This window comes from Protobothrops mucrosquamatus, unplaced genomic scaffold (genome assembly GCF_001527695.2).
Source record: "Protobothrops mucrosquamatus isolate PMUCROS unplaced genomic scaffold, P.Mucros_1.0 scaffold2870, whole genome shotgun sequence".
NCBI lineage: Eukaryota > Metazoa > Chordata > Lepidosauria > Squamata > Viperidae > Protobothrops > Protobothrops mucrosquamatus.
This window is the reverse complement of record NW_015388899.1, coordinates 51,450-78,299: the sequence shown is the minus strand read 5'-3', so window position 1 is coordinate 78,299 and position 26,850 is coordinate 51,450. Positions and strand designations below refer to the sequence as shown.

At 37.3% G+C, this 26,850-nt stretch overlaps 1 protein-coding gene across 2 annotated transcripts; it reads right to left on the bottom strand.

The window, feature by feature from the left end:
* Positions 1–3,908: 3,908 nt before the first annotated feature.
* On the bottom strand, positions 3,909–25,631 carry IL15 (interleukin 15). 2 transcript variants are annotated; one of them, XM_015825890.1, is made up of 6 exons: positions 25,551–25,631; positions 10,948–11,089; positions 10,414–10,495; positions 9,725–9,763; positions 8,730–8,873; positions 3,909–6,302 (listed from the first exon to the last, which is right to left on the bottom strand). In XM_015825890.1, the coding sequence occupies exons 2-6, from the start codon at positions 11,031–11,033 to the stop codon at positions 6,183–6,185; spliced, it is 471 nt and encodes a 156-aa protein (XP_015681376.1). In that variant the 5' UTR covers positions 11,034–11,089; positions 25,551–25,631; the 3' UTR covers positions 3,909–6,182. The 2 variants fall into 2 exon arrangements, with proteins under 2 accessions (XP_015681376.1, XP_015681377.1); XM_015825891.1 differs by lacking the exon at positions 25,551–25,631 and adding an exon at positions 14,866–14,882.
* Between the last annotated feature and the right edge of the window lie 1,219 nt (positions 25,632–26,850).

The following is a 26,850-nucleotide window of genomic DNA, read 5'->3' as shown; positions in this document are numbered from 1 at the left end:
GTAATGTTTGATCTTAAATTGTTGGCTACTGTATAATGAGATTTATATGAAATGCATATTTTTATCATGAGTCTACATTATAGTAATATTGATTGAAACTGGGTTTTACATATTGTACTAGTTTTATATCCTTGTTAAATGTAAATGCTAAAATTTTGATTGCAACATTATCACAGATATTACTGAATGTATTTCCTTTTCTAATTCATCCTCATCCATACAGATTCACTATTAGTAGATATACATTATATCTGAGAGAATGTATTCAGCTGTGGCCACTTCTTTAGATGTAGAAAAAGCTTTTGATATGTACTAATTACATTTTTGAAACGTATTTATTAACTAGGTTAGACTGTGGAATTTAAATCACTCAGCTTATTATGGGCAATGCCTAGAATCCATTAAAATATACTGTATGTATGTAGTGGCTTTGAAAGTAGAGAAAAAGATGGGGTTTTTTTCCTACTATAATGCCCAAAGGAACTATCCCCATGAAACACAGCTGATCCAGCAAACTGCAATAGCTTTTCAAACTTTTTTATAGACAAAATCTCTCATAACAGTTAGCATATTGATAATACCATTAATTATGATAATAGATGGCCAGTACACTTGTTTGCCCAATGTTATTGAATCACTTATTTGCTCCTTGCTTAAGAATATGGACAAGATGCTTGGAATTATTGTCTGCCCATGAGATCAGCTCCCTTTTGGCTGTAATTGCTGGGATTGATCTATTGATGGAAGTCTTATGTTTTATTATTGTCTCTATGGTAATACTGTTTTGTTTTTTCAACTTGTAAAAAAAAGGACACCCCCCTCCCCAATTTAAAAGACATAAAAGTTTTCTAATTTGCCTTTCTCTGTCAAGGTGGTTGGACAGATGATGGATGGGTAACTCCAAATGCTCATGGGTGATACTGATTGAGTAGAGCTGTTTCAGTGGATTAGGCACCAGCCCATTATAAAGACTATGAAGTGATGGATGATCTACTTTTGATATAATTGGCCACCTAAGGATGTCTGGGGACATAATTACGTTCAAGTTAATCTCAGATGGTAGGGAGGTTTTTTGGTTTTGTTTTGTTTTGAAATTGTTGCTCCTCTATACAGACTTTTTTTTTACCTTTTTATGTCTCGGATCGTAGTTTCTTTCCAACCATAAATTATCTTTTTTGCTACAAAGCCCATATATTCAACTTTTGTCACAAATAACAGATTTTAAATTTTCAATACCCAATTTATTAAATTTATATTTCTAATACTTTTGTTTTTGAGAACATTAATATTCTTTTTATTAATCAGAGAGAATATTAATAAAAAAGAAATATTAAGTAACATTGAGTAACCAAAGAGGAAATCCAAATAATCTCTATTACAATTTATTCAATTTAAAAAAATCTAACAGCTAACTTTTTAAAAATATCCGTTGGCATTTCCAATAAATATATATTTTAATGCAAGATACATGTCACATTCTTTAGATAACCATACCACAGATTTAATAAAATAGGATGTTCCAAAACTTTGTGTAAATTATCAATGTTTAACTAATGCTTTTTCATTTTCAAATGTTTATATAGCTCAGCTGTAACTTTAAATTCCATTAAGATCTAATTCTATACACTCAATAATTTAGGAATTTCAGATACTGCCAACACAACAGTTCCAAAGAGAGATCAAAAAATGTTTTTTTTTATTTTTTAAAACAACAAAACATAACACACATACACACACAGTGTATACTCCTTTATATATTGTATATATTGACACTGGGAATTTTCACTGATCTGGGAGGATTTTTTTGTTTTTGTTTTGGTCATTTCTCAAAACTTTAAAAGAAACTTCAATGAGAAAGTGACAAGAAAGTGACCCTCTTGAAATTCGAATTATCCCAAATTTTCAGCTTTTTGTAATCATGTTCTAATTTAAAATCATAATCTCAAAGTTTTGCAAATGTATTTTGCTGTCTTTAGAGCAAGGGAAAATAAATAAATACTAAACACAGGTAAAATTAGAATGAAGGACTTGTCAAGTTTTCAACGGAATCGGATAACTGCTTTTTAGTTGTAGCCACAATAATTTATAATCAAAGTTATTCTCATTTTACTTAAAACTTGTGTCAAAATAGAAACTCTCCATTGTCAAAAGAAAACCTACATTTGTGCAATGAAAACTTGAAAGTTTGTCCATTCAAAAGAAATGTCTACAGTTCATCAGTTTAAAACAGGTTGAATGCATTAGTATATACTGTAGTAGCTCTTAAAATATAAATCACTACATTGTCATTATTTTGATCATGCTTATTCTTACCAATAACTTCAGAGGAATTTTCAGCCATCTATTTATCAATATTTATCCATGTAATATAATAAAAATGTTTAATTGTGCTAATAAATATTTTCCTGGGAATAGTTATTTCAAGGAATTTAAGACCACCTGAACAACCTGCAAGTCAATTTTCCTTACAAATTTCCACAAATGTTTGTGTCCAATTAATTGAAATAATATATTGTATTAAAATTAATAAATTGGGAGAAGGTGAATCTAGGAAGTGTATGTTATAAGTAACTGATCTAGCAAAAGGAGAGAGATCATTAAAAATTACTAGGCTACCTACTTTAGCTTTATGGTCAACTGATTGAGGAAGGAACTGCCTAACGTTCTGAGTCCTAGAATAGGCTACATCTCCCGTCACTCCAATTTCTCCTCGTCCCCAAGTTTTCCCATTCAGCCAACTCTCTCCCTGAATGTACGTATTTATAAACTTCCAATTCCATGGCCAAATCTTCACTCTAGTCCACCCCAGAGTACAATTTTGTACAATACTCACCAAATAACTCTTCCCTCCTCTACATACATACTCTTACGATAAAAATAAGCAGCAGTGGTGGATGCTCCAATGGTGGTGAGAATACACATATATTAATAATGGAGACAGGAGACTAATAGGTCTCACAAATATTGGACGTCAAGTTTCCAGGTAAGTATCAAACATGATAGAAAACAGAAGCAATCGAGGCAGAAGTCCAAGCAAGTTCAAGAAGCGAATTTCTTCATCCAGCAAACTTGACTCCTTCTTTCCCAATACCCTCCCAATCCTAACATAGTAAACTCTTCATCATTTCATTCTCTCCTCTTAAGCTACAGTACATTCCCCAGTGGCTTCTCACCACCAAACATGTTTTTTCCTTCATCAGACTCTCTCCCTCCATGCTTAATTTCATCCATGCCTGACTCAGCCACTAAAGGTCCCCTCTTTGGTTTCTTGCTCAGGCAACATCTGTGTGCCCAAGTCCTCAAGTTCATTCCTGTGAGCAGTCCCAGAAGAGAAGAGTTGTATTTTGGAGACTAATGGGAGTTATTTTCTTCCTCTTAACTGCGGCTACAACTTTCTTTCCAGTCTGTAAAAATAATTCATAAGTGAAAAATTGAAGATGAAATTTTGAAATACTGTTTTGGATCGAATAAAGTTAGTTGAACACTTTTGTGCAGCTCTATAAATGTATTTGTATTAAATGGTAAAGTTAACATTTTGAAATAAAGCAAAGTAAGATATTGAAGATATGCTAAAGACAAATAGTAGCATTTGTATATTACAGTATATTATTTTTGTTACAGGATTTTTAATTTCATTTTCTTGCCTTCATATACCCACTGAAGAATTAATATTTTCCCAAATTTTTTTGGAAGTATGATGAAAATCATACTTTGGGGTTTGATCCAGGGATAGGTTGACTTATTTCTTTTTATCAATGTTGTTTGATAAATACAATATCACATATGTAGGTTTTCATATAATTCTTCTGTATCCCAAATACAGAAAGGGCAATTTTTATATTAGGTTTTCCATAATCCAAAGCAACAGGAAGACACCCACACCTTAGGCTGTTTTATTGGTAATTTTCATTTTTTATTGCTAAATTACACAAACTACTATTATAAGAAAAACATTTCTAGAAAACATGTAGAAGAAAGAAAAAATAGAAAAACCACCCAAAGAAAATCCAAATAAGCTTCAATAAATTGATATAACTAATTTTTAAACAGCGAATTACATTTTATTCATGCAAAATCAGTCTATTACTATGTGATAAAGACCCAGATAAAGACTATAAATGACCACATTTTAAATACATTGGTTGAAAGTAAAAATCACACTATCAATTTGTCCCATTGAAATGAAATCTTTTTTTTTTTTTGCTTTAATCTCTCAGGCTAAAAAAGAATACTCATTTCTTTTACCGAAGATTCTTACAGGAATGTCTTTGAGAACAATTATAGCTGTATTATCTTCGATCTTGTATTAAAATGCTGCTGCAAACTTTGATTCCTTGTCTTCTTTTTGACAAAGGGCCCCAAAACATCCCTCAGAACATTTCTTATTCTCACAAATCTTGTATTTATTCTATAAACCTTATCAATTTCTACCAATTTATACCTCCTCATCCCAATCCAAAACATTTTCTAAAACTTTAGCAACTTTTTTTAAAAAAAAATTCATCAGAATTCCCTGGGAATACTGTAAATGTCATTTTCCCTCTCTCAATGGCAAAGCCAATAGAGCCATATTATCTAGTTCTCTTTCTAATTCTAATTCTCTGTCAACAATTGCTCTCTTACTCTCCAGAATTTCAAGTTTGTCATTGTTTTACATCTCCAGAATCTTGTTTTTACAGAGCTCTTCTCCTGGACCCCAGCAGTTTAAATTCTTTGGCTAATAGAATCCAAAATAGCCCTTTCCCACTGGAGTGAGTGGAGTGGGCTAGTCTCATTGGGGTGAGATGGTCTTCATATGCCCTGGGCCCATGCCATAAAGGGCTTTAAAGGTGATAACCACAACTTGAATTGGACATGGAAGCAAACTGGCAGCCAGTGCAGCTCACATAGCAGCGTCACATGTACCATCTGAGGTACCTCCAAAACTCTCTGCACCACTGCATTCTATACCAGTTGTAGCATCTGAATACTTTTCAAGGGTAGCCCCACATAGAGAATATTGCAGTAATCCAACTGGGAGATGACCAAGGCATGAGTGATTACATGCAGGGCCTTATGATCCAGGAAAGGGGGCAACTGCACAAAGACCCTATCATAACTGCCACCTGCTCTTCAAACAGACGTTGCAAGTCTAGAAGCACCCCCAAATTATGCAGTAATTCTATCCAGAATTAAGGATGATAAGATTGTTTTAAGCTTTTATATATAGAGATCTTTGAGAAAAATAATTAAGAAAAATTCCTCTTAGATTTGGCATTTGTACCTCTTAACACTGACATATGTGCATGCAATATCAGTAATATCCTAAAGTGTAACATCAAATGATATGTGATGACAAAGCAATTCCACCTCTACATTTCTATCCAGATCCTCTTACCCATGTGACAGATTTGTACTGAAGGGTTACTAAAAAAAAAACCAAGGAAAGGATTTAAAATTAAATGATGATACCTACTTATTTCTACATCTTACCACTATGTTTATCTTCTCATAATTTCTGTAAACTCCTTTTCCACTTTTCGTCCCTTTCTTGTACAAGAAGTTTGAATTGCCTACAACTTTGTAAATTACCAGGTTTACTCAGCTCTCTCTTTGGCTGCTATGCTATTCAGCACTTCTGGATTTCATGAAGAAGCAGATACATTCATCTTTCAGTTGTGTGTTTCTGAATCTGCACCCATCTTTTTCACATTTTCAGTCACTGTCCAAAGCCAATTCAGTCCGGATGTTCCCCAATTTCCTCCTCTTTGGATTCTCTTTTTCTTTTTCAGTATATAAATGTGATCTCCTCTCTTGAAGCAGAAGGCAAACTCCTTTTATAATTGGTGCATAGGTGTGGTTCAGCTACTTTAGTTACAGGTAGTATTTGTTTAACTATCCCAATTGGGACCCACAACTGTCATTAAGGAAAGTAGTTGCTAAGTGGAAACTCAACTGTGCCTATGATTTTACTTAAATTTCCTTTGCTGTACAAATGCAAGGATTGGTTGAAAAGTTACTTTTTCATCATAATTGTAACTGCAAATGGTCACTAAATGAGGACTACCTCTACTTCAAACTCCCAGAAGGGAAGAGGAAAAAAAGAGAGAGATGGGATTAGGTTGACCACTGAGAAATTATCTTTCCAAGAAGAAAATACATTATTTCTTCCAGCTTCAATGAAGTATCTCAGTACACAATTTTCATTTTTTCTTCTCTTCTCTGTTGATCCGCTGTATGACAAACTTGAAGTTTTCTATAAATTCTGAATATTTTTTTTCTTTATATGTTTCACATCGTTGGCAGGTGTATGTATCTGTATTCTTCAAAAATAAAAGATCAGGAAAAGTACAATAAACAAAATGCTGAAAGAAAGACACACACACACACATATATATGACAAAAGTTCCTAAGATTTCTATTGCAGTTAGAGTGAAAAAAATTACTTTCTTAAATCTGCAGTATGAGATCCAAAACTATGTGAGTAGATGGCTCCAAAGGAACACCAGAAGAATGAAATTCCATGTTAGCAAAGTTCAGTGACTACATTTTTCTATTTCATACTACTGCAATAAACAAACAGTCCATTTTACAGCTACTAGTTTATATATTTATTTTTTTAGTTGCTATTTTCATCCTGTAGCAACTTGCAAGCTACAAAGAATTTAAAGCTAAATGTTTATGTTGCCCAGGTTCTTAAATCCCTTTAAACATTCTTCTGCAATTTACTCCTATTATCAATTTAATTCATTCCTGAGATCCTCTTAAGACAAAGTTGAACATTGTCCATGAACTAAATATGGTCTGAAGACCCTTTAGTTAGTATGTTTAGTAATACAGGAATGTTAGGAGAGGATTGTGTAGACAGGATATTTAACTCACAATTGACTTCAGTGCTGTTCAATCTATCAAATATCTCAACTTTACAAAGGGAAAACTGTGCTGCCCCCATACTATTCTTTGAAAAAACATTTGTTGTCTTTCTCCATGGACAATCTGCTGTGTTGCATGTGTATCACAGAGAGGAGAGGAAGCAGAGAATTTGACATGTATCGGTGTGTTGTGAAGCCACTCTTTCACAGTGCTCTAACTATCAGCTTCCAGACAGAAGGCAGACAGTTTTAATCAACATCTTTTATCAAGTATGATCTTCAGCTTAAAGCAAAAGGCAGGAGGATTATCTCAAACCTCCTCCTGATGCTGAAGAGAAAAATGGTTTGCTTTTTAAAAACAAGAGCTGAAGCTGGGGATCAAGAATGAGAAGAAAAATGTCACACCTTCCATCTTTGCAGAAACCTCAGAATTAACTGACTAGAACCCTCTGGCTTAGGCTATTAAATATAGATAATACTGTAGTATTTAATGTACTTTGTTTGAAGCAGAATATGTTCATCCAAACTGGACTCATTCCATGTAATGTACCCAAAGTTTGGAATATGTGTATCAGACTAGGATATGCAAATTCTTGAAGAAGTTATATTTTTCAGTTTTTGAACCAAGACAATTTTCTCTGGTTTGTTACACTAGGTCAGTGGTGGCGAACCTATGGCACGGGTGCCAAAGGCGGTACTCAGAGCCCTCTCTGTGGGCACATGTGCCGTTGCCATAGCTTTGCCTCCCCCCGCAACCCCCTCCTCTACAGCAGCCCCGCTGAAGGAGAGTCGCCTTCGAGCGTGGCCCACACGGAGTAGCGCAGCCAAGGACATGGCAGCCAGGCAGCGTAGACAAGACTCTGCCCTCACACCCCATCATGCAGTTGATGCTGCAGGGCACAGGCAGAGGGCATGACCGCCATAGCGCTGCTGGGCTGCCTGGGTGATCTGCGGCAGGCGGGGCGGGGGATGGGGAGGCAGAGCAGGGGCAGGCAGGGGGGGTGGAGCGGGGGCAGGGCCAGTTTTTGGGCACTCGGTCTCTAAAAGGTTCACCATCACTGCACTAGGTTGTTATAGTAAAACTTTCCTAACTCTATTTTTCTTCATCCATCCCAACCTGAGAAAGAGGTAATAATATTAAGTACACCAAAGGAAAATCATCATTTGGTGGAATAACAGCCTGCTCTTATGAATTAAAGTAAAGGCTCTCTGTGGACTTTATTGTTAGCAAGAAAAGGGCCAATCTTATAGAGGGCATTCTCAGCTTCCTTGGAAATGGCAGAAAGATCATAACTTTATTTCTTGATGTGTGGCAATCATACATGCCTTCTGAAGAATCTAAGTTATGGTAGGTTTGTCTACAACATAATATTATTACTTATGTAAACAACGAAAATGTGTGTACATGGAGCTCCCAGCAAAGCATTAGCTGCTTGCTGAGCAACCTGCAAAAAAGCAGAGCCAGAGCATATACACGTTGACCTACTACATTACAGAGACAAGACAAAGGGAAAGGTGTACATTACAGCATGACATTGGAATGGTTTGGTTAGCCCATCTGGGTGACATTATTTCTTCTTCCTACTGGGCCGGCATCTCTGTGATATGGTCAGTGAATTTTGTAAAAAAATGTTTTATTAGGCAATGTTTCCATCTGATTCCACCCTTTTGCCACTCAAGGTCAATTCAACCTGCTATGTATATTTTATTACAAGAGCCCTATAAGCAGCCCATATATGTGTGTTTGTGGGGGGAGGGTACCTTTTACTGACATATCTGACAAATGATTTGAATAATTTTGTAAACGAATAGGAGGTTTTACAAATTCCTGGTACACTAATTCAGTGCAATGTGTAGTTTAGCCCAGGTTGGACTTACCGTTTCAAAGGATAGAAAATATTTAACAATTCTGACTATACGATACACACTATTACAAAAATTTCGATCCTCAAATTTAGATTCATACAAAACTACTTCCATCTCAAGCTGAAAGCATTTTATCACTGATAGATTACAATGACTCTAGGAAAAACAAGAGAAAAAGAAAAATCAATAGGTTTGTATGAATAAATGTTTCTGGCCTCATTCAGACATTACATTTTGCATTCATTTTTTATTAGTCTCTCTTCTTGCATATAGAAGTGGAGAAATTATGCTTAGTAGAAATGTGTGTGTTGTGTGCGTATATGTATATGTATTGATTATAATGGTGCAGAGATCAAAGTTCTGTTTTTCACTTGGTATCTTTGAAATCCTCTGTAAGTTACAATGTACAATTACATGGAACGGACTTTAACTATAAACATTTATTAAAATCAATTCAGTGTGAACATTTTATTCTACAATTATATATGATTTAAATAAAATATAAAATGTCATGATTTTCTGCCATCTAATTAATTTTAATTAATTACAATCTGATAAATATGCTACCATAGTATTTGGGTAGCTTGTAAGTTCCCCTATGTGGGAGTTCTAAAGCTTGGATGCAGTTGCTGAAATTTTATTTTTTACTTCCAATCAGACATTTCTCTGAACTGCTTATGAAAATAATGTAAACAGGCTGGCAGATGTACACAGAAAAACTAGGACCATAAACAAATCAAGAGAGAGTGGTTTCAACAAGTAAGCAGCAAGCTCTTGAAAGAAAATTCCAGTTAACAATCTGATTCTCACATTGTAGACCAAGTTTCAGAACGTTTTCAAAGAATATCTCCTATAAAGCTGCTGTAGTCCATAAACAGTGAAATAAAATAAAATAAACACTATTATATCTAGAACTCCGTTTAGCTATAGTAAAAGGTTGGTGAATTACAGATTTTAAACTGCAACATATTTTAAGAATTATTCAGATTTCTGAAAAATATACTCACGGGATAATTTAAATCTGCAGTATATAAATAGGCATCAATCTAAAAAAGGAAAATTGTGATGTAATCAGCAGTTTAAGAATATGTTTTTCCCCAAAATATGAAATTAAAAATCATTTTAAAATTGCTCTGCATCTTAAGAACATTAAGCATTTAAAAAGGATGATTTGGAAACTCTTAAAATTAACAGTAAAACCTAATTTTTCCAAACAATATATGTAGGACAAGTTTAAAATGTCCTCAGAGAATATAAAATAGAAAGGTGAAAAAACTAAAATCGGTCGTAATAATAATAATAAGAATGATAAAGTTGGAAGGGACCTTGGAGGTCATCTAGTCCAACCCCCTGCTCAGGCAGGAAACCCTATATCATTTTGGACAAATGGCTGTCCAGTTTCTTCTTAAATCATGCCAGATACACTCAAATGTTGTCAGGAAATAATCCAAAGGTGCTTTTTCAAAAGGCAACTGGACTTTCTTTGTTTTTGCTTGAAGAAGTTTTGCTTCTCATTCAAGAAGTTTCTTCAGTTCTGACTGAATGGTGGAGCATGGAATGAAAAAGCATTTTTCGGACAACCATGATCTGGATGACTGCCAATCTCCATAACCTGACAGGATATAAGTTAAAACAGTACCAATATATTGGACTTTTGGTTATGCAGATATTTGTATTCATTTCTATTTTAAGTTACCTCAGAGTTGACTTTAATCTTTTCCAGGTCCTGTAGCACAGCTTCCAATTGACTGCTGGCTTGTATATATAGTAGATATAAGCTTGTTTGAAAGAGAAGAGTTAACACAATAAAACTATCAGAATACATCAATGGTATCGTAACAAAAATAAATAACATTTAAATTACTAAATAAAAAAAAACATATTATGATCTCTAATGCATTGTGAAATTGTATCCTAAGTTCATAGAGGGATTATTCCAGCCCTAGTACCTGCTATATATAATATGCATTCTTCTGAGATTGTTTACTTTCCTCATATTTGCCCATAATATCATTTCATTTTAAAGAGTGAAGTTGGGTTAGCAATAGTGCACCATTCAACTTCTAAGATGCTTACAATGGGGGTGGGAGAAGAAAGAGAATATGGGGCAGGATGGGATAATCATTCATCTGAGGTTCTAGGGAAGAACAATTTATACATTACAGATATCAGTGTGCAAAGTGAGGGATACACAACAGAGAAAAAAATGCCAGCACTTTCCTTGACTCACCTCAGAATAAGATAAAAAACCAGAAATTTATTTTTCAGATTTTCAGGAAACGGAAGAACAGATTTCAGTACAGCATCAGAGATCATGATTCCTTTCTGGAATACTTCTTGCCCCCATAGCAGTGAGGAATAAAATCCTTATCCTATACGTTGCATGTGTTTGAAAACAATTATAAATGTAAACATATTATATAATGTTTATAATATAAATATTATATTATGATATAAATCTTAAAAAACAAATATTACTTTTATCACTGAAATCATTATGGTAATTCTGATTAATTACTCACTCCTGGCAATAGTCTATTATTTATTAAGAAGTTCCTGATGAGAGATTTCAATTTCCAGAATTCTCAGCCAGCTTAAATTTTCTGGGAACAGAAGTCCACATAACTGGAAGTCACCCTGGTTTGGAAGGCTGCACTAAAGTGTAGCTGAAAATTAAATGATGAATACATATTTGTCTACCCATAATACAGGTAGTCCTCGACCTATGACCATGATTGAGCCCAATATTTCTGTTGCTAAATGAAACATTTGCTAAGTGAGTTTTGCCCCATGTTATGATCTTTATTGCCACAATTGTTAAATGAATCACTGCAGTTATTCAGTTAGTAACATGGTTGTTAAGTGAACCCAGCTTCATTGACTTTGCTTGTCAGAAGGTTGCAAAAGGGAGTCATATGACCCCTGGGACATCATAACCATCATAAATATGAATCAGTTTCAAATATCTGAATTTTGATGTGACCATGGGAATGTTGCAATGGTCGTTAAGTGTGAAAAATGGTCGTAGGTCACGTTTTTCACTGCTGTTGTAACTTTGGTCACTAAATGAACTGTTGTAAGTTGAGGACTACCTGTAATGTTTAATCCATAATATATTTCATGATCATGATGACTTTGTTATGAAATAACTGAAACAAAACACCACATTTATTTCTTCACTTAGGCTCATCATCAGTGTGACTTGCATGAATTTTTGACAATATTCAGTGTTAATAATATGCAAAAATTCATAAAGTCTGAAAGGGAATAAATATTTTTCACAAAACAGATGCTGGAAAGTAAAATCTTCTACTGATAGTATGAAAACATATTATATAAAAAGGATAATGAATTAACATTAGAATCCATTTGTCAGAAAAAAACTTGAAAGAGAATCTAGTTTGGTATTATGTACTTTGTAAAAGGAACATTTCTTAAAATGTATGCATCCAGCAGCGTAAAAAAGGTAGGATACTTACTAGCTAGCTAGCTAGCTAGCTAGCTAACTAACTAACTAACTAACTAAATAATAATCATTGTTATCTAATTAAAAATAGAAATGGGGATTTTCCAATTTTATTTTGCATTCTTCTTTGCATTTTTAACTTTATTTCAACTACAACATTATATGAGTTTCAACTAGGTCTTTATTAGTATCTTTAATTGAGATTAATTGGGTTCCCACTTAATTGAAAGAACAGATGAGAGGAATTGTATTGTTTTCATTAACATTAAATTCCTTTCGTATAGCAAGCCTTATTTACTTGATTAATCAACCCTAAAGACCGCAGTTCAAATGTTGGCTCTCTATCTTAAGAAATAACATTTGATTTGTTGGCAGTACCAATGCTCCAAGATATGGGAAGAAATAAGAACAGTCTATTCTCTTGAACAAGCAGAAAAATTATTAATGATGATTATCTTCCAACAGGAGAATGAGATATTTTTTGTTGTTCTGATGTTGCAATTAAGATCACATTCTTCCACAAGTGGACCTGGCATAGATTAATGAAATAAGGCTAGATGAGGAATGCAGCATTTATGATGATTCAAGGCATCAGGTTTTTCAATGGTTTCAACTTCATGAAAACACAGGAAAATAGTTATGACTATATGAGACAATGTGTGGTGAGAAATAGTGTGCCTGTGATTAGGATCTCTGCATCAGGACCTGCAGACTATGAATGCTTTTGCGTTAAGTTGAGCAACAAGAATTAAGTTGGGTATCCTACTTGATTCCTGGATGAATCTCTCCTGACGCTACTAGACATGTCAAACACAAGGCCGTGAGTAGGATCCGGCCTGTGATGGGCCCAGATTTGGCCTGCGGGGCTGCCCTGAAGACAGCAACAGACCAACCCCTGCCGCCCTGGCCCTCCCCAGCCCGGCACTCCTCAGTGTCCGGCAGCACTGCTGTGAGGCTCTGTAGCCCACTGTGATTACCAGGCCAGACCTCCAAGCAGCAGGTGCGGCGGTGGCACCGGCAACAGATGGAGGCAGAGGTGCAGGGGGATAGGAGGCATGTGATCCAGCCCGCCGGATGCATCTGCTCCGTCCCACCTTCTGTTTTTACATGGCTACGCCTCTTGCCTTCGCCTGCTGCTGGTGCCACCACTGTGCCTGCTGCTTGGAGGGCCGGTCCGATGCTTGCAACGGGCTGCGGAGCCCCAGAGTGGGGTCATCTGGGTGAGGGAAGGCAGATGGCAGGGCGGGGGTGGCACCATGTTGTGGCCCCTGCACACTTGGCCCCCACCATCCAACCTCGTCCTCTAGTAAGTGCCCTGGGACCTCAAGGGTCAGACTGGGTGCCTACCACCCAGACCCCAAGTAACTCAGGCTGCCGTCCAGGAGCCCCCCAGTGGCCTGAGAGGGTCAGCAAGGATCCTTTGGTGGATCAGACCCAGGTGCCCACCCTGGACCTGCCCCCCTTCCACGCTAGGCCCCTGGACCCTCCAGCCCCACCTGTGTCCCCACAGGCACGAGCAACATTGAGCTGACCATGCCCACTCATGACTACCCAGCATGCCCACCCAAGCTGCGCCCATCAGTTGGCTGTGCCCACCGAGCACCACCCACCCAGCCCCCCAAGGGCAACCACAATACTGATCTGGCCCTCAATGAAATCGAGTTTGACACCCCTGTCCTAGACCAATTCTCTGGTCTGGTTTGTGATTACTTCATATACTTGTGCTTAGAGGCTTCTATTTCTAGGTCTTAGGACCAGATTTCAAGATCTTATGTGTTTCTATGACAACTGTGGGCTTGTCCAAATATCCAGACACACTCTCAGATGGACACACACTTATCCTTTCCTTTACTTGAAAGAAATTGAAGAGCAATCTAATATGGAAGACTTTATATCGAATCCTTTGTCATTGCCAGACCATTTCCTAATATAGATGGGAATAGTAGCGACACATTACCTTCATCATTTTTCCTATCTACTTAGTGCATTTCCACTAAGCACCATATTGTTAACAAAATCACTGAAATTCATTGTAATCTTGACTTCATGGGCTGAATCTATGGATGCCAAGATAAATTTTGCAATGTTTTTAATATTTTTTATTCAAAATTTTAATTACAATAGTATAAAATAATATAACTAAACTGAAAAAAATAGAATTGAAAAAAAGAATAAAAGTTTCAGAAAAAAAGAAAGAAATAAGAGAAAACAAAGCATATCAAAAAGAAAGAGAAATATATAAAGAAGTGACTCCCTACCATCCCATCAAGTACCAACAATTTAATAATTCTTTATTCCCTATAAGGTTAAACAAGTATCTTTTCATCTTACATCCCATCCCTTGTCTATAAGCAAATCCATAATATCATTTTTTCAATCCAGGTATCAGCAAATGTCCATAAAAATCTGTTGCTAAGTGAGACAGTTGTTAAGTTAATTTTGTCCCATTTTATAACCTTTCTTGCCACATTTGTTAAGTGAATCACTGCAGTTGTTGTTGGTAACACGCTTGTTAAGCGAATCTGGCTTCTCCATTGATTTTGCTTGTCAGAAAGTCGCAAATATGAATCCAGGAAATTGCAACCATCATAAGTATGGGTCAGTTGCCAATATCTGAATTTTGATCACATGATCATGGGGATGCTGTAATGGTCGTAAATGTGAAAAACAGTAATAAGTCACCTTTTTCAGTGTTGTTCTAACTTCGAACAGTCACTAATGAAGTGTTTTAACTTGAGGACTACCTGTAAATGATTTTAAAATACTGTAAATGCCCATATATACAAACTTTACAAACACAAATTGCCATATTACATACAATCTATTTGTTCTGAGTCATATAAATTATTATCTGCTACTATGTTTCTCCAAAAATAAGACCCAACCGGAAAATAAGCCCTTGCATGATTTTTCAGGACGCTCGTAATATAAGCCCCACCCCCAAAATAAGCCCCAGTTAAGATCATCAGCCAGACAGATGCATTTAGTACCGTATTTCCCCGAATACAAACCCTAACTGGAAAATAAGCCCTAATGCGTCTTTTGGAACAAAAATTAATATAAGATCCAGTCTTATTTTCGGGAAAACACGGTAATATATGGCCAGATAGATTACATCACTGTGTACTAAATGTACTAGTGAAGACAATTGCATAAGTCTTTGAGAATGTCTGGAAAACTAATGAAGTTCCAGAAGATTAGAAAAGAACAAATGTCACCTTGACCTTCAAAAAGGAGCATGAACCAGGAAACCACACCTATCAGCTTGACATCTATTTTATAAATAATCAAGTAGTGTATTTGTGTACACTGCAATAGTGTTCTTCAATTAACTGGAATCAGTCTGAGCTTGTTGCACACAAATCCTGCTACTCTAATCTTACCTTCTTTATTACTACTTGAGGACAGCAGGGAATTAGGGGGTAGGGACCTAGGAGAAACTAGTATATCAAAGTACTCAACAAAGCTTTCATGATATTCTCTTTGATAAAATAGTAAGTAGATTAGATTATTTTATTATTACCTGGATTTACAGTTCACAAGATGTCATTAAAGACTGCTTATTAATAACTTTACTTCTGTAAGGAAGTAAACTGCCATTAAGTTCTGTTCTGGTCCTGTGCTGGTCAACAGTTTTTTTTTAACTAATGTCTTAGTAGAGTGAATTGATGAGACACTTTTGTAGATGATTCAAAGCTGGGAGGAACAGCTAATTTTTCTGGTGAAAGAGCAAAGATCAAAGAAGAGCTAAAGAGATTTCAATAGTGAGCTGAAACGAGTAGGATGAAACATATCAGGAAAAATAAAAAGTTTTGCACCTGAGTCTGTAACATGTAAGATACAAGTACATAATGGAAAAGACCTGAATTGATAGTATATGTGAAAGTATCTGGATGCCTGGGTTGACTTCAAATTAAACATGAGCCACTATGTCATATGGGTACTAAAAAGGCAAATGATATCTCAAGAAGTATTACTAAAAACAGAATCCAGAACATGTAAAGTAAATGTCCTACTGTACTCCATCCTGATCGATCCCAATTTGCCCAGTTCCAAGTGCTGTACGAAAAGTGACAAATTGGAGCATGATCAGAGCAAGCCCACTACATGGTAAAGGATCCAGAAAACAAATTCTATAACAAACAGTTAATGTATCTGAATATGTTAAATATACAGAAAAATAATTAAAAGAGGATATGATGGTAAATTATTTTCAGTATTTTATTAGAAATCATTGCTGCCAATGGGTAGTGGAAAGCAGAAGGGATTCCCTTTAGCAAGAATTTGTCTTAGAATTATCTGCATTTACATAACCAAAAAGGTAATTTTCTTTAAAAAAAGCCCACATTTGGTGTTTGATTTTTTGGGACAGATAGTACAGGTGAGGATTGGTCATAAAGTTACTTTTTCATCACTATCATAATTATGAACTGTCACTAAATGAGGCATTAATTAAAAATACAAATATTCGATCAAAGTTATGATGGCACTGAATGAATGGTGGTTATGATCGGTCCTCAGAGTTTGGGCCATCCGGCACCTCCATGGTCACATGATCACAATCTGAGCACTTGACAACTGACTCGCTTTTATGATCAGTTGCAATGCCTTGCTATCATGTTTGCTCTTGCGACCTTCACTGCCAGCAGCCTTGCCACGCCTTCCCCCCACCCTTCCTGTACCTTCCTCGCACCTTCGCATACTCTTTGTGACCCACACACACTCCCTCACCTTGCCACGCCTCTCTTGCCTTGCCACACCTCTCTTGCCCTCATCCCAACATGGCAACAGCCACTTACCTATTTGCCAACCTGCTTGCAACCCGGATTTGCAACTTCCCGACTGCTTCCCCACTGACTTGGTTATGGATAGTCAGTAGAAAGTTACCTTGCCTAAAGACCATGGGATTTTTTAACAATGACAACCTGGACGGCAGGGATTGCTATTGCTAAATGGTGCAGCAGTTACATTTTATGACTGCATCACTTAGAGATGGAAATTCCAGTCCCAACTGCCATTGTTGATATGGCCTTATATGTAGGAGCAAAATGGCAATTTGGGATCAGTGCTCTTTGTATATCTGCTGGCAATAATGCCACATTAAGTTCAAAGGACCTTACATTCAAGTTGCAAGTCTAAGCATACTTAAGTAGGAATAATATCTATCGAAGAGAGTGAGCCTTTCTTCTTACAAAATTTCCACAAAATGTCTGGCATTAACCCTGCCAACTTTTGAATTGCTTAAAGATAATAAAGTATTTTAAAATGCATGCTCAAAACACACAGTGAAACAAAAACTGCAATTTGCACAGATCCTCACTTTCTCTTTCCAGTTAGAATTAATTTAATCCTAACCGTATTTCTTCACAAGAGACAACAGCTTTACATATATGTTAAGTAAATCCTTTATTTTACAGTGAAGTATTGTTTAAATTACTCCTCATGTGTTATATTAAGATTCATAAGCAATATATTTGAGACAAAAGAAGTCATAAGGGACATCTGGTGCCATTTCATGAAACCATTTTTGATTGCTAAAAAACAACTTCTGTAATTTCTTTCCATTGTTTTATGTTTTCATACTGCTAATAAACATAGCAACTGTTGCCTCTGTCTGATAAACACTTTAAAAAATACTAGTGGTCTGCTTTTAGCACATAAAATAAAGCAGAAATTCAATTTACAACACATTTTTTGTGGTTAACATGCACCAAGAAATTTGTGAAAATCAGCAGAAATATTTGAGAGCCTGTCACTTGTCAGGAGGAAATAGATATATTTAAATCATCATCTATCCTGACAGCTTATTACCAGCAAGTAATAAGATGTCATTACAAGCCATTGTACTGTATTTGATGTTACAAAAGATTCAGGTACGTTTCCAATGACAGCAGAGTAGCTGCTTAAAGGTGGTGATTTATAATGACTATAATAGCAACAACCTCCACTTGAATAGCTCAACAGTTACTTGCAGTGCAAAATCTAGGATATACTAATAACAAAGAGCTGCTTTTGACCAAATTCCTAAGGTCCTTCCCGTTTTTACCTAATTCTATACAATTATCTCTACACGCAGTCATGATGGCTATAATAATGTCCAATCAGAAACCTTTAAAGTGAATCCAGAAGAACTAATTTATTTTTGAACAAAATGTTCCAGCCTATGCTTTAAAAGTTATTTAATATAAGTTAACTCAAAATGAGGTCACCTTGATTTGTTATTTTTTAGTTTTTTCAATGTACATATTTGTTTTAACATTGGGGTTTTTTTGGTTTTGGATCAATTTTTCTTTTTTCTTTTAATCTTGTGTCTGCTTATCTTTATATAACAAAAGCATTTTAAAAAAATACAAGAAAGATTATTTAAAATTTACCTCCATTAACTATTACTGAAAAATTGAAAAGATCCAAAAGACTGTAAATGTTATTCCATATTATTTTTGCAGGTTTTTATGCTAATCTGGTTTAGTTCAATAAGCCCACCCTTTATGGTTTAGAACAGGGTTTCTCAACCTTGGCAGTTTGAACTCCCAGAATTCCCAAACATAGGGAGTGTGTGTATGTGTATGTGTGTAAACATGGTGTCATTATTAGAGATAATATAGTGTTTTTATATTTCATGGCCCTGTCTTCAAAGGAATAATGTTGCAGCGAGCAATGTGTCATCTAGTGAACATTTATTTTTTGTCTTTTTACACTTGCATATGATGAGTCACTTCTTTCCTTGGCTACTAAGTGGAAAATAATAGCCAAATGACACCAGGACTATTCAAATGGGTGAATCTGGCACAACTTTTTCCAGGACTCAGAAGGTAAATACATCAAGATAGGCTTTCACAGACAACATCAGTCCAATGATTATGAACTTCTCACCAAGAGGCCCTGGTCTAATTATCTGGTATTCTGATGTTTTACTAGCAATTGTGGCTTGCATCTTTAGAGTTGAAGGTGATCTATTCTGTGCCATACTTCTTGGAAGTTCACAGGCAGCTGAGCAGGAACTGAACCTGCATGTCACTCATGAATAATTTGGACATATTTCCTCCTCCTTGACCTATGAATTGTAGCTCTGAAGATGCGATACTCCTTGTCCATCCACCTTTCAACCTTTTTTGGGACCTAGAAACTTGAATGCTTCTCAAATTTGCTTGCAATCTCCTCACCATGGTCTCAACCCATGGTTTGATGATTGCTATATTAGAATATGCATAAACTGATTTAAAACAAATGATATGAACCCTAGAACAGTATTACTTTTGGTAAATAAAAATTATCCTTCTGTTAATTTTATCAGAACCTCTGAAAAACATAAAACTATTTAGCTGAAAAGAACTGTTGGGCCTCTTTATTTTGTAAAATAATATTTGTTTTTCAATAGTTTTATTTAAACATGAACTCCAACTATTCCTGACAGAGGTTCAGAGCAGTGGCAATAAAACTTTACTCTAAAACCAACAAATATAAAACACAAATCAACTGCAGACAAATACAAAATATGGTAATTAAAATATTTAAATATTAAAACACCCATTGAGTAAAAATAGGAGACATCTGAAGATCTAAGTGTTCTAAAACGTAATATCTTTACTTTAAAGCTACAAATGAGGAAAGAAGATATAGCTCCTTTAAAAAAAACAACCTAAATTCTTAAATTAAACTTTTTGTTTGGTTAATACTGTGATTTTTTTAAAAAATCAACATTTTAAGATTTTATAACATTCCCACCAAAGAAGGAATAATGTCCTTTTTTAAAAATTATAATCTATCCAGCCCCTCATATTTCTGTATTATAAGTCAGGGGTCCCCAACTCCTAGTCTGCGGACTGGTATCGGTACATGGCTAGTTAGGAACCAGGACACGCAAGTGAGTGAAGCTTCATCTGCGCATGCATGGGATCTAAGTAGGATGTGAAATTATTCCCTCCCCCTGCCACCACTGCCAGTCCGTGAAAAAAAATGTTTTCCTGAAGACTGGGCCCTGGATTAAAAAAAAAAAAAGACTGGGAGGCACCGTTATTGGTGATTTCTCATAGAGATTAAATATTACCAGTATAAAATAGTAAAATATAATTCCTACATGGAACAAATGAAAATACCTTACAAGATCACCACAGTTCATCATCCCACCACTTGCCTAAATCTGATTTCCAAACATCTTTTACACATAATGTAGGACTATCTTTAATTACTTCCAAGAAAATAAATAAATAAATAAATAAAATAGTTGAGAATTAATTTCACAAAATCAGACAATGGGCAGTTGAAAGATTTGATGATCCACTTAATTCATAAAAATCTGAAACCTAAATAGCTACAGCACTTTATAACCTAATGGTTATTTCCTTTGAATCTCACATTTTGCTATTTTTCCTAAATATATTACAGTTGAGAAAGTATGGCTTTTATCATGTCAAATTAGTTCACAAACAGATTGGCAAGTTATGTATCCTACTTTTTAAAAAATTATTTTAAAAACTGTCTTTGCAAACTGATAATTTGATTTGATTTTACAATCTCAATACTATGTCAGCACTGAGGCATGGAATTGTACATCCTTTATATATTTTGTGAGAGCACAGAATTTCCTTCTTTCTCTGAAGCAAAACTGTATTATTTGCCTCAGGTAAAAGGAATGAAGAAAGAAGAAAACAAGTTAAACAATTCAAGAGATCCCATTGTGGACTTTCATTCTTTCTGGCCCAGCAATAAAAGGTAACACTGAATTATTAACAAGATATCTACACAAAAACGGGCAGTTTTCCAATGCAGAACTTTGGCTTTTTCTATCTTTCTATCTACATTATAATGGAACTCTAAAAGTTTAATGTACTGTACATTTTAAATTTCTCCAGTCTCCTATTGGACTACCACACATTTAAACAGAGGAAATACTGTACAATCTGGAAAGAAAGCAGCATGAAACTTAGTTTATCTATGTCAAATTTTCCCGAGTTTGTGAATTTTTTAGAAGAGTCAGCTAACTGAAAAATATTTATGCTTCACTTCAACAGTTGAATTCCTTGTTGATTCCATTAGATTAAAATACATTTATTAAACATTTAACTGACCTATTAACTGGGAAGGGTGAAAAGGTATTATTATGCTTATTATGTCTTCACAAAAATAGAAAAATGTATAATATTAAACAAGTACAGTACCAACATCAAAACTATGAAGATTTTCTTAATGATTCATACACTTTTGCACAATCCTATACTTTCACATAACAATAATTCCAATCTTTTCTCAGCACATAAACTGTCTTCATAGTAGGATATTTTTTTCTTCCAAATCAACTGAAAAATCTATTGAAAAGTAAGAAGCGGACAACAGTTTGGAAGGGCTGAAGAATCTCAAGCATAAATAATTTTGAAGCTTAGCCAATTTGAGAGGGATGGGTTCAGAATGCAGGCCTAGTTAAATTTTATGCCTCAACAGCTTTTCTTTTTTTCCTTATCCAGTTATTGCTTCTCCTGAATCATCTCTGCCCTGTTGTTTTCTGTTTCCATTTTTTCTTATCATTCCAGTGCAGCTATTTTTTCTCTATTCGCCCTGCCATCCTGTTTTTCCTTCCTGTGTCTGGTTCAAGTGGTTTGTGCATATGTGTGAGAGACTGCTTGATATAAAGAGAATCAACTAAAGGTAGTCCTCAACTTACAATCACAATTGAGCCCAAAATTTATATTGCTAAGTGAGAAACTTATTGAGTTTTGCCCCATTTTACAACTTTTCTTGCCACATTTATTACGTGAATCACTGCAGTTGTTAAATTAGTAACATAGTTAAGTGAATCTGGTTTTCTCATTGACTTTGCTTGTCAGAAGGTTGCAAAAGGTGATCACATGATCCCAGGACACTGCAACCATTATAAATGCAATCAGTTGTCAAGCATCTGAATGTAAATCACATGACCATGGGGATGCTGCAAAAGTCGTAAGTGTGAAATATGGTCATAAGTCACTTTTTTCAGTGGCACTGTAACTTCGAACAGTTATGTTGAGGATTACCTGTAGTTTTAAAATTGTGTCCTATTATAATTACTATTAATATTTTGCCTTGGCCTGCCCTTTTTTAAAGCCCAGTCTTTAACAAGTAGATGTGCACACATCATCATCATCATCATCATCATCATCATCATCATCATAGTAAAGTTGGAAGGGACCTTGGAGGTCATCTAGTCCAACCCCCTTCTCAGGCAGGAAACCCTATACCAGTGATGGCGAACCTTTTAGAGACCGAGTGCCCAAAAACTGGCCCCACCCCTGCTCCAAGCCTGCCCTGCCCCCATTCTGCCCTTCATCTCCCGCCCCGCCTGCCCACAGGGCCACTCATCGCCTCCAGGGCCCGCCACAGATCGCCCAGCAGCACCATGGCGGCCACGCCCTCTGCCTGCGCCCTGCAGCATCAACTGTGCATGATGGGATGTGAGGGCAGAGTCTTGTGTATGCTGCCTGGCTGCCATGTCCTTGGCTGCGCTGCTCCGTGTGGGCCACTCAGGGACGATTCTCCTTCAGGGGGGCTGCTGGAGAGGAGGGGGTCGCGGGGGGAGGCAAGGCTGGGGCAACGGCACGTGTGCCCACAGAGAGGGCTCCGAGTGCCGCCTCTGGCACCCGTGCCATAGGTTCGCCACCACTGCCCTATACCATTTTGGACAAATGGCTGTCCAGTCTCTTCTTAAAAACTTCCAGTGTTGGAGCATTCACCGCTTCTGGAGGCAGGTTGTTCCACTGGTTAATTGTTTTCACTGTCAGGAAGTTTTTCCTTAGTTCTAGGTTGCTTCTCTCCTTGATGTGTGACATATGCAAACATTTTATTTGGTAGCTAATCTCAAGGATAGGCTTCAGCTAGAGTTGGGAATATATGCTTGTCTCTATTTTTTTTTCTTGCTTTTGCTTTGGGGAACAGTTTTAAATTCAGGGTCATTTTCCTTTTAGGATAAATAGAATATTTACATATTTACATATTATATTAACCACAGAACTGTGTCCATTTTATTTATATGTGTCCCAGGGTAATGCAGGATCCAATCTGGGCCAATCACCAGGACCAGAAGTTTTTTCTTCAGAGCTTTTTGATTCATGCTGGACCCAATCCACAGGGAACTTCTCTGTGTATTTTGGGCTGTTCTGTGTGTGGTATTTACAGTATATGGTAACTGTTGTATGTAGCTTTTTAGATGTAGAGGACTTGATAGAGGAGTTTTAAGTCATTGGCTGTTTTTTTACTTGTGCTGCTAAGCCCTCACTTCCTAAGTATTTGATAAGCTGGGGTAAATCAGCACTCCTGTTGATTGAGGAGAGGCCTGTTTCCCAGGCTTGAATGACTTCCCTGGCTGTTTTTGTGCCTGGTTGTCCAACAACCTCATTTTCAAATTCAAATTCAAATTTATTTGATTTATATACCGCCCTTCTCCCTTGCGGGACTCAGGGCGGTGAACAGGCACATTAATAAAACAGCAATACCATAATATTTAAAAATATTCAAAACTAATTAAATTATTTGTCCTGTCCTAAAACCCACTATAATAATATAAAATTATACCCAATTTAAAATTTTAGAATTTNTTGTACAGAGGTCAGGGGGCAGCTCATTCCATAGGGTAGGAGCTGCCACAGAGAAGGCTCTCCCCCTGGGGGTCACCAGCCGGCATTGTCCGGCCGACGGCACCCTGAGGAGGCCTAATCTGTGGGAGCGGACTGGTCGAAGGGAGGTATGTGGCAGAAGGCGGTCCTGCAGATAACCTGGTCCACTGCCATGGAGCGCATGACAAGTATGCATTGAAACTGCAACCCAAAACCCACTTATGCATCGTCGGGTGCCGGGTGAGTGTGGCCCATTGGCTGGGTGTGGCCCATTGGGTAGGGGTGGCCCATTGGGTGGACATGGCTGCAGTGGTAACGGCAGACTGGGTGGGACTAAAAAGTTCAATCAATCGATTCCAACGTTGCAAGATCTTTTTTTCCCGTGAGAAGTTGAAATTGACTGATTGGTTGAACCTTTTTTTTTTGCACACAGCGGTGGAGGCCTAAAGCGAAAAGGTTTTATAAAACCCAGCTGAAGGCCTAGGACTGGGGCGACGGCACATGTGCCCACAGAGAGGGCTCTGAGTGCCGCCTCTGGCACCCATGCCATAGGTTCGCCACCACTGACCTAAACATTAGGAGAAGTAAAATCGTGACTTCAACAATACTAGCTGAGAAATTCTGGGAGTTGAAATCCACACAGTTTAAGTTGCCAAAGTTGAGAAATGCTGAGCTAAGAGCACAGAACTTGGCAAGTACCAGCAGGGCCTTTTCTGCAATGGCTCCACTGACTGCTGAATCTTCAAGAAGACCCTCAAAATTCATGTAATAATCTTAATCTTTTCTTGAGTTGTTTCAATCTATTGCATAATTATTGCTTCAAACATTCCTTATGAGATCAAAAATAATAGGCATTGCAACATTCCATATATATGGAATTAATCCCTAGATTTTAAAATATATTTTATAACTGTTACTTACCTAGTCACATTTTATGGCTACGAAAAATATTTTTAAACCTGAATTTTGAATTCATCATCTGCTTGTTCTTATTATACAACAGCTGCCACTGAGCCACCACATATTTACTCAAAGTGAACCATCCAGTATTATTAAATATCTGTTAATTGCAATTTTACTTAAAACATTAAAAGCCAGCTCTGCTTAAATTAGGAAGACGGAGCAGTGATAATCCGGTCAGCAACCCAATTCCAACCTACTAGCTGCAACGTTGCAAGGGCTTTTAAAAAGCACAACCTACTTTTGAAAGTCACCGACCAAACAGAAACTTTAACATTGGAAACATAGAGGGAATGCCAAAATCAGCAGAAACAGTGGGAGAGGGGGATGACGACTACTGTAAGAGGGAATCTCCGAATATAGCCGCCCTAATGAGAATTGAGCGTAGGGTATTTATTATAATTCAGAAATGTTGGGAAGCCTTGAGCAGAAAAGACGGGAGGAGAGGAGGAGAAGCGAGAATGAAAAAAGGGCAACGGAGAACAAATCAGCAGGATAGCACGGCGGCTTGATTTTTAACAGTCAGATTCAAGCAAAGGCTAATTTGGGAACACCAATCCTAGCAACTATCTTCTACAACTTAGCGGAGGCGACAATATCCCATGGGAACTTGCTTCTTTCTACGTGCAGTGAAACTACTCTTCTTCCTGCTTCCTCTTCCCGCCCAGTAAGGGGAGTCAAGAATAAGAAAGCCAGCGCCGCAATTGCGACGAGAGTGTTGCTGTCGAGGTGGCCTGACACACGTGCCGCCCGCCCCCCTCGCATCTCGCCGGGGTTAGCCCGCTGCACCAAGGGGGCAAGGAAGAGGAAAAAAGAAGGGGATACCTGCCAAGCAGCAACCACGGCGTCTAGCGGGCGAGTCCACAGCATACCCGCCCGTCCGAGGCAGTGCGTAAAAAAGGAAGGAAAGGCAGGGAGGAGGCGACCGGATCCAGCCCCGTTTGGGCCGCCGTCTTGCACGCAAGAGAGTCCCCTGGCGCAGGGTGGGGAAAGGCTTTGTTGTGGGGGCCGAAGCGCGGAGAATCGGGAGATGCCACGTGCAGCCCCACGATACTGCGTGGCGGCTTTCCCTCCGTGCATAATAAATCGCACCAATTCCACCCAAAGTTTCCAAATAATGTTGCTGCTGGTACACAAAGCGCCCAAAACTTTCGTAATGCTTTCCTTCCCCTCCCCCCTTTTGGAGAAATATTTTCCCGGTTGAAGAGCGCAACTGCCGCAAGGCCGAGCTGTCGCAGACGAGCTAAGGCTGCTCAGATCGGAAGCAAAAGAAGGACAAGGAGCACCTTGGCCGTCTCTCCCGACCGGCAATGCAGCGAGAAGTGGGCTTAGTCGAAATCCCGAGTCCCACAGCCAAGCTCATCCTCGATGACAGCTAACGGGGTGGGGGGTGGGAGGGAAGCTGCGGCAAAAAACTGCAGGGTCAGTCGATCCCACAACCCACAAAGGGTAAATTATAAACCACACATTTTAATCCTATTTAAATTTTAATTGCATCAAATTTAGCTGTAAAGTGGCCTTACCGACTTTTTTTTTATCCTGGGCCTGTTAAATTCTGTTCCCTGGTGATACAATGAGCTAAATGCATTCTGGACTGGATTTCCTATTGTGCAATTTGTGTCATGGGCTTAGTCATTTTAAATCCCCTAAAATACCATCCAATCAATTTCTCATCCTATCCTTTTTTTTGTCAGGAAGTACTGGGCAAAGCATAGGTAATGCTCTGGTACCCAAATTATGCTTGGACATCACTTGTTTGAGGCAATATAAAACTTTTTTTTTTTTTGCACTAGAGCAGTGTTGCTCAACTGTAGCAATTTGATAAATGGATCTCAATTTCAGGAATTCCTAGGGAACTGAAGTCCATACATCTTCAAACTGTCACCATTAATAAAGATGGCTCTGGAGAAAGGCGTGCAGAGGGAGTTACTGCCACCCAGCCTGCTCATTCTCTGTCACTCGTGTGATAGCAAGGATGCTCAGTTCAATCATGCTGCTCAGAGAAAAAGTTCAGGCAAGCAATTAAGTGGGGATTAACTGTCCTTTAAGGCTTAAGCCATATCTAGCACACTGAAATAGCCACGTTTCAAAAGAGTATCCCTGGTGTCTCTTGTAAATGCTATAA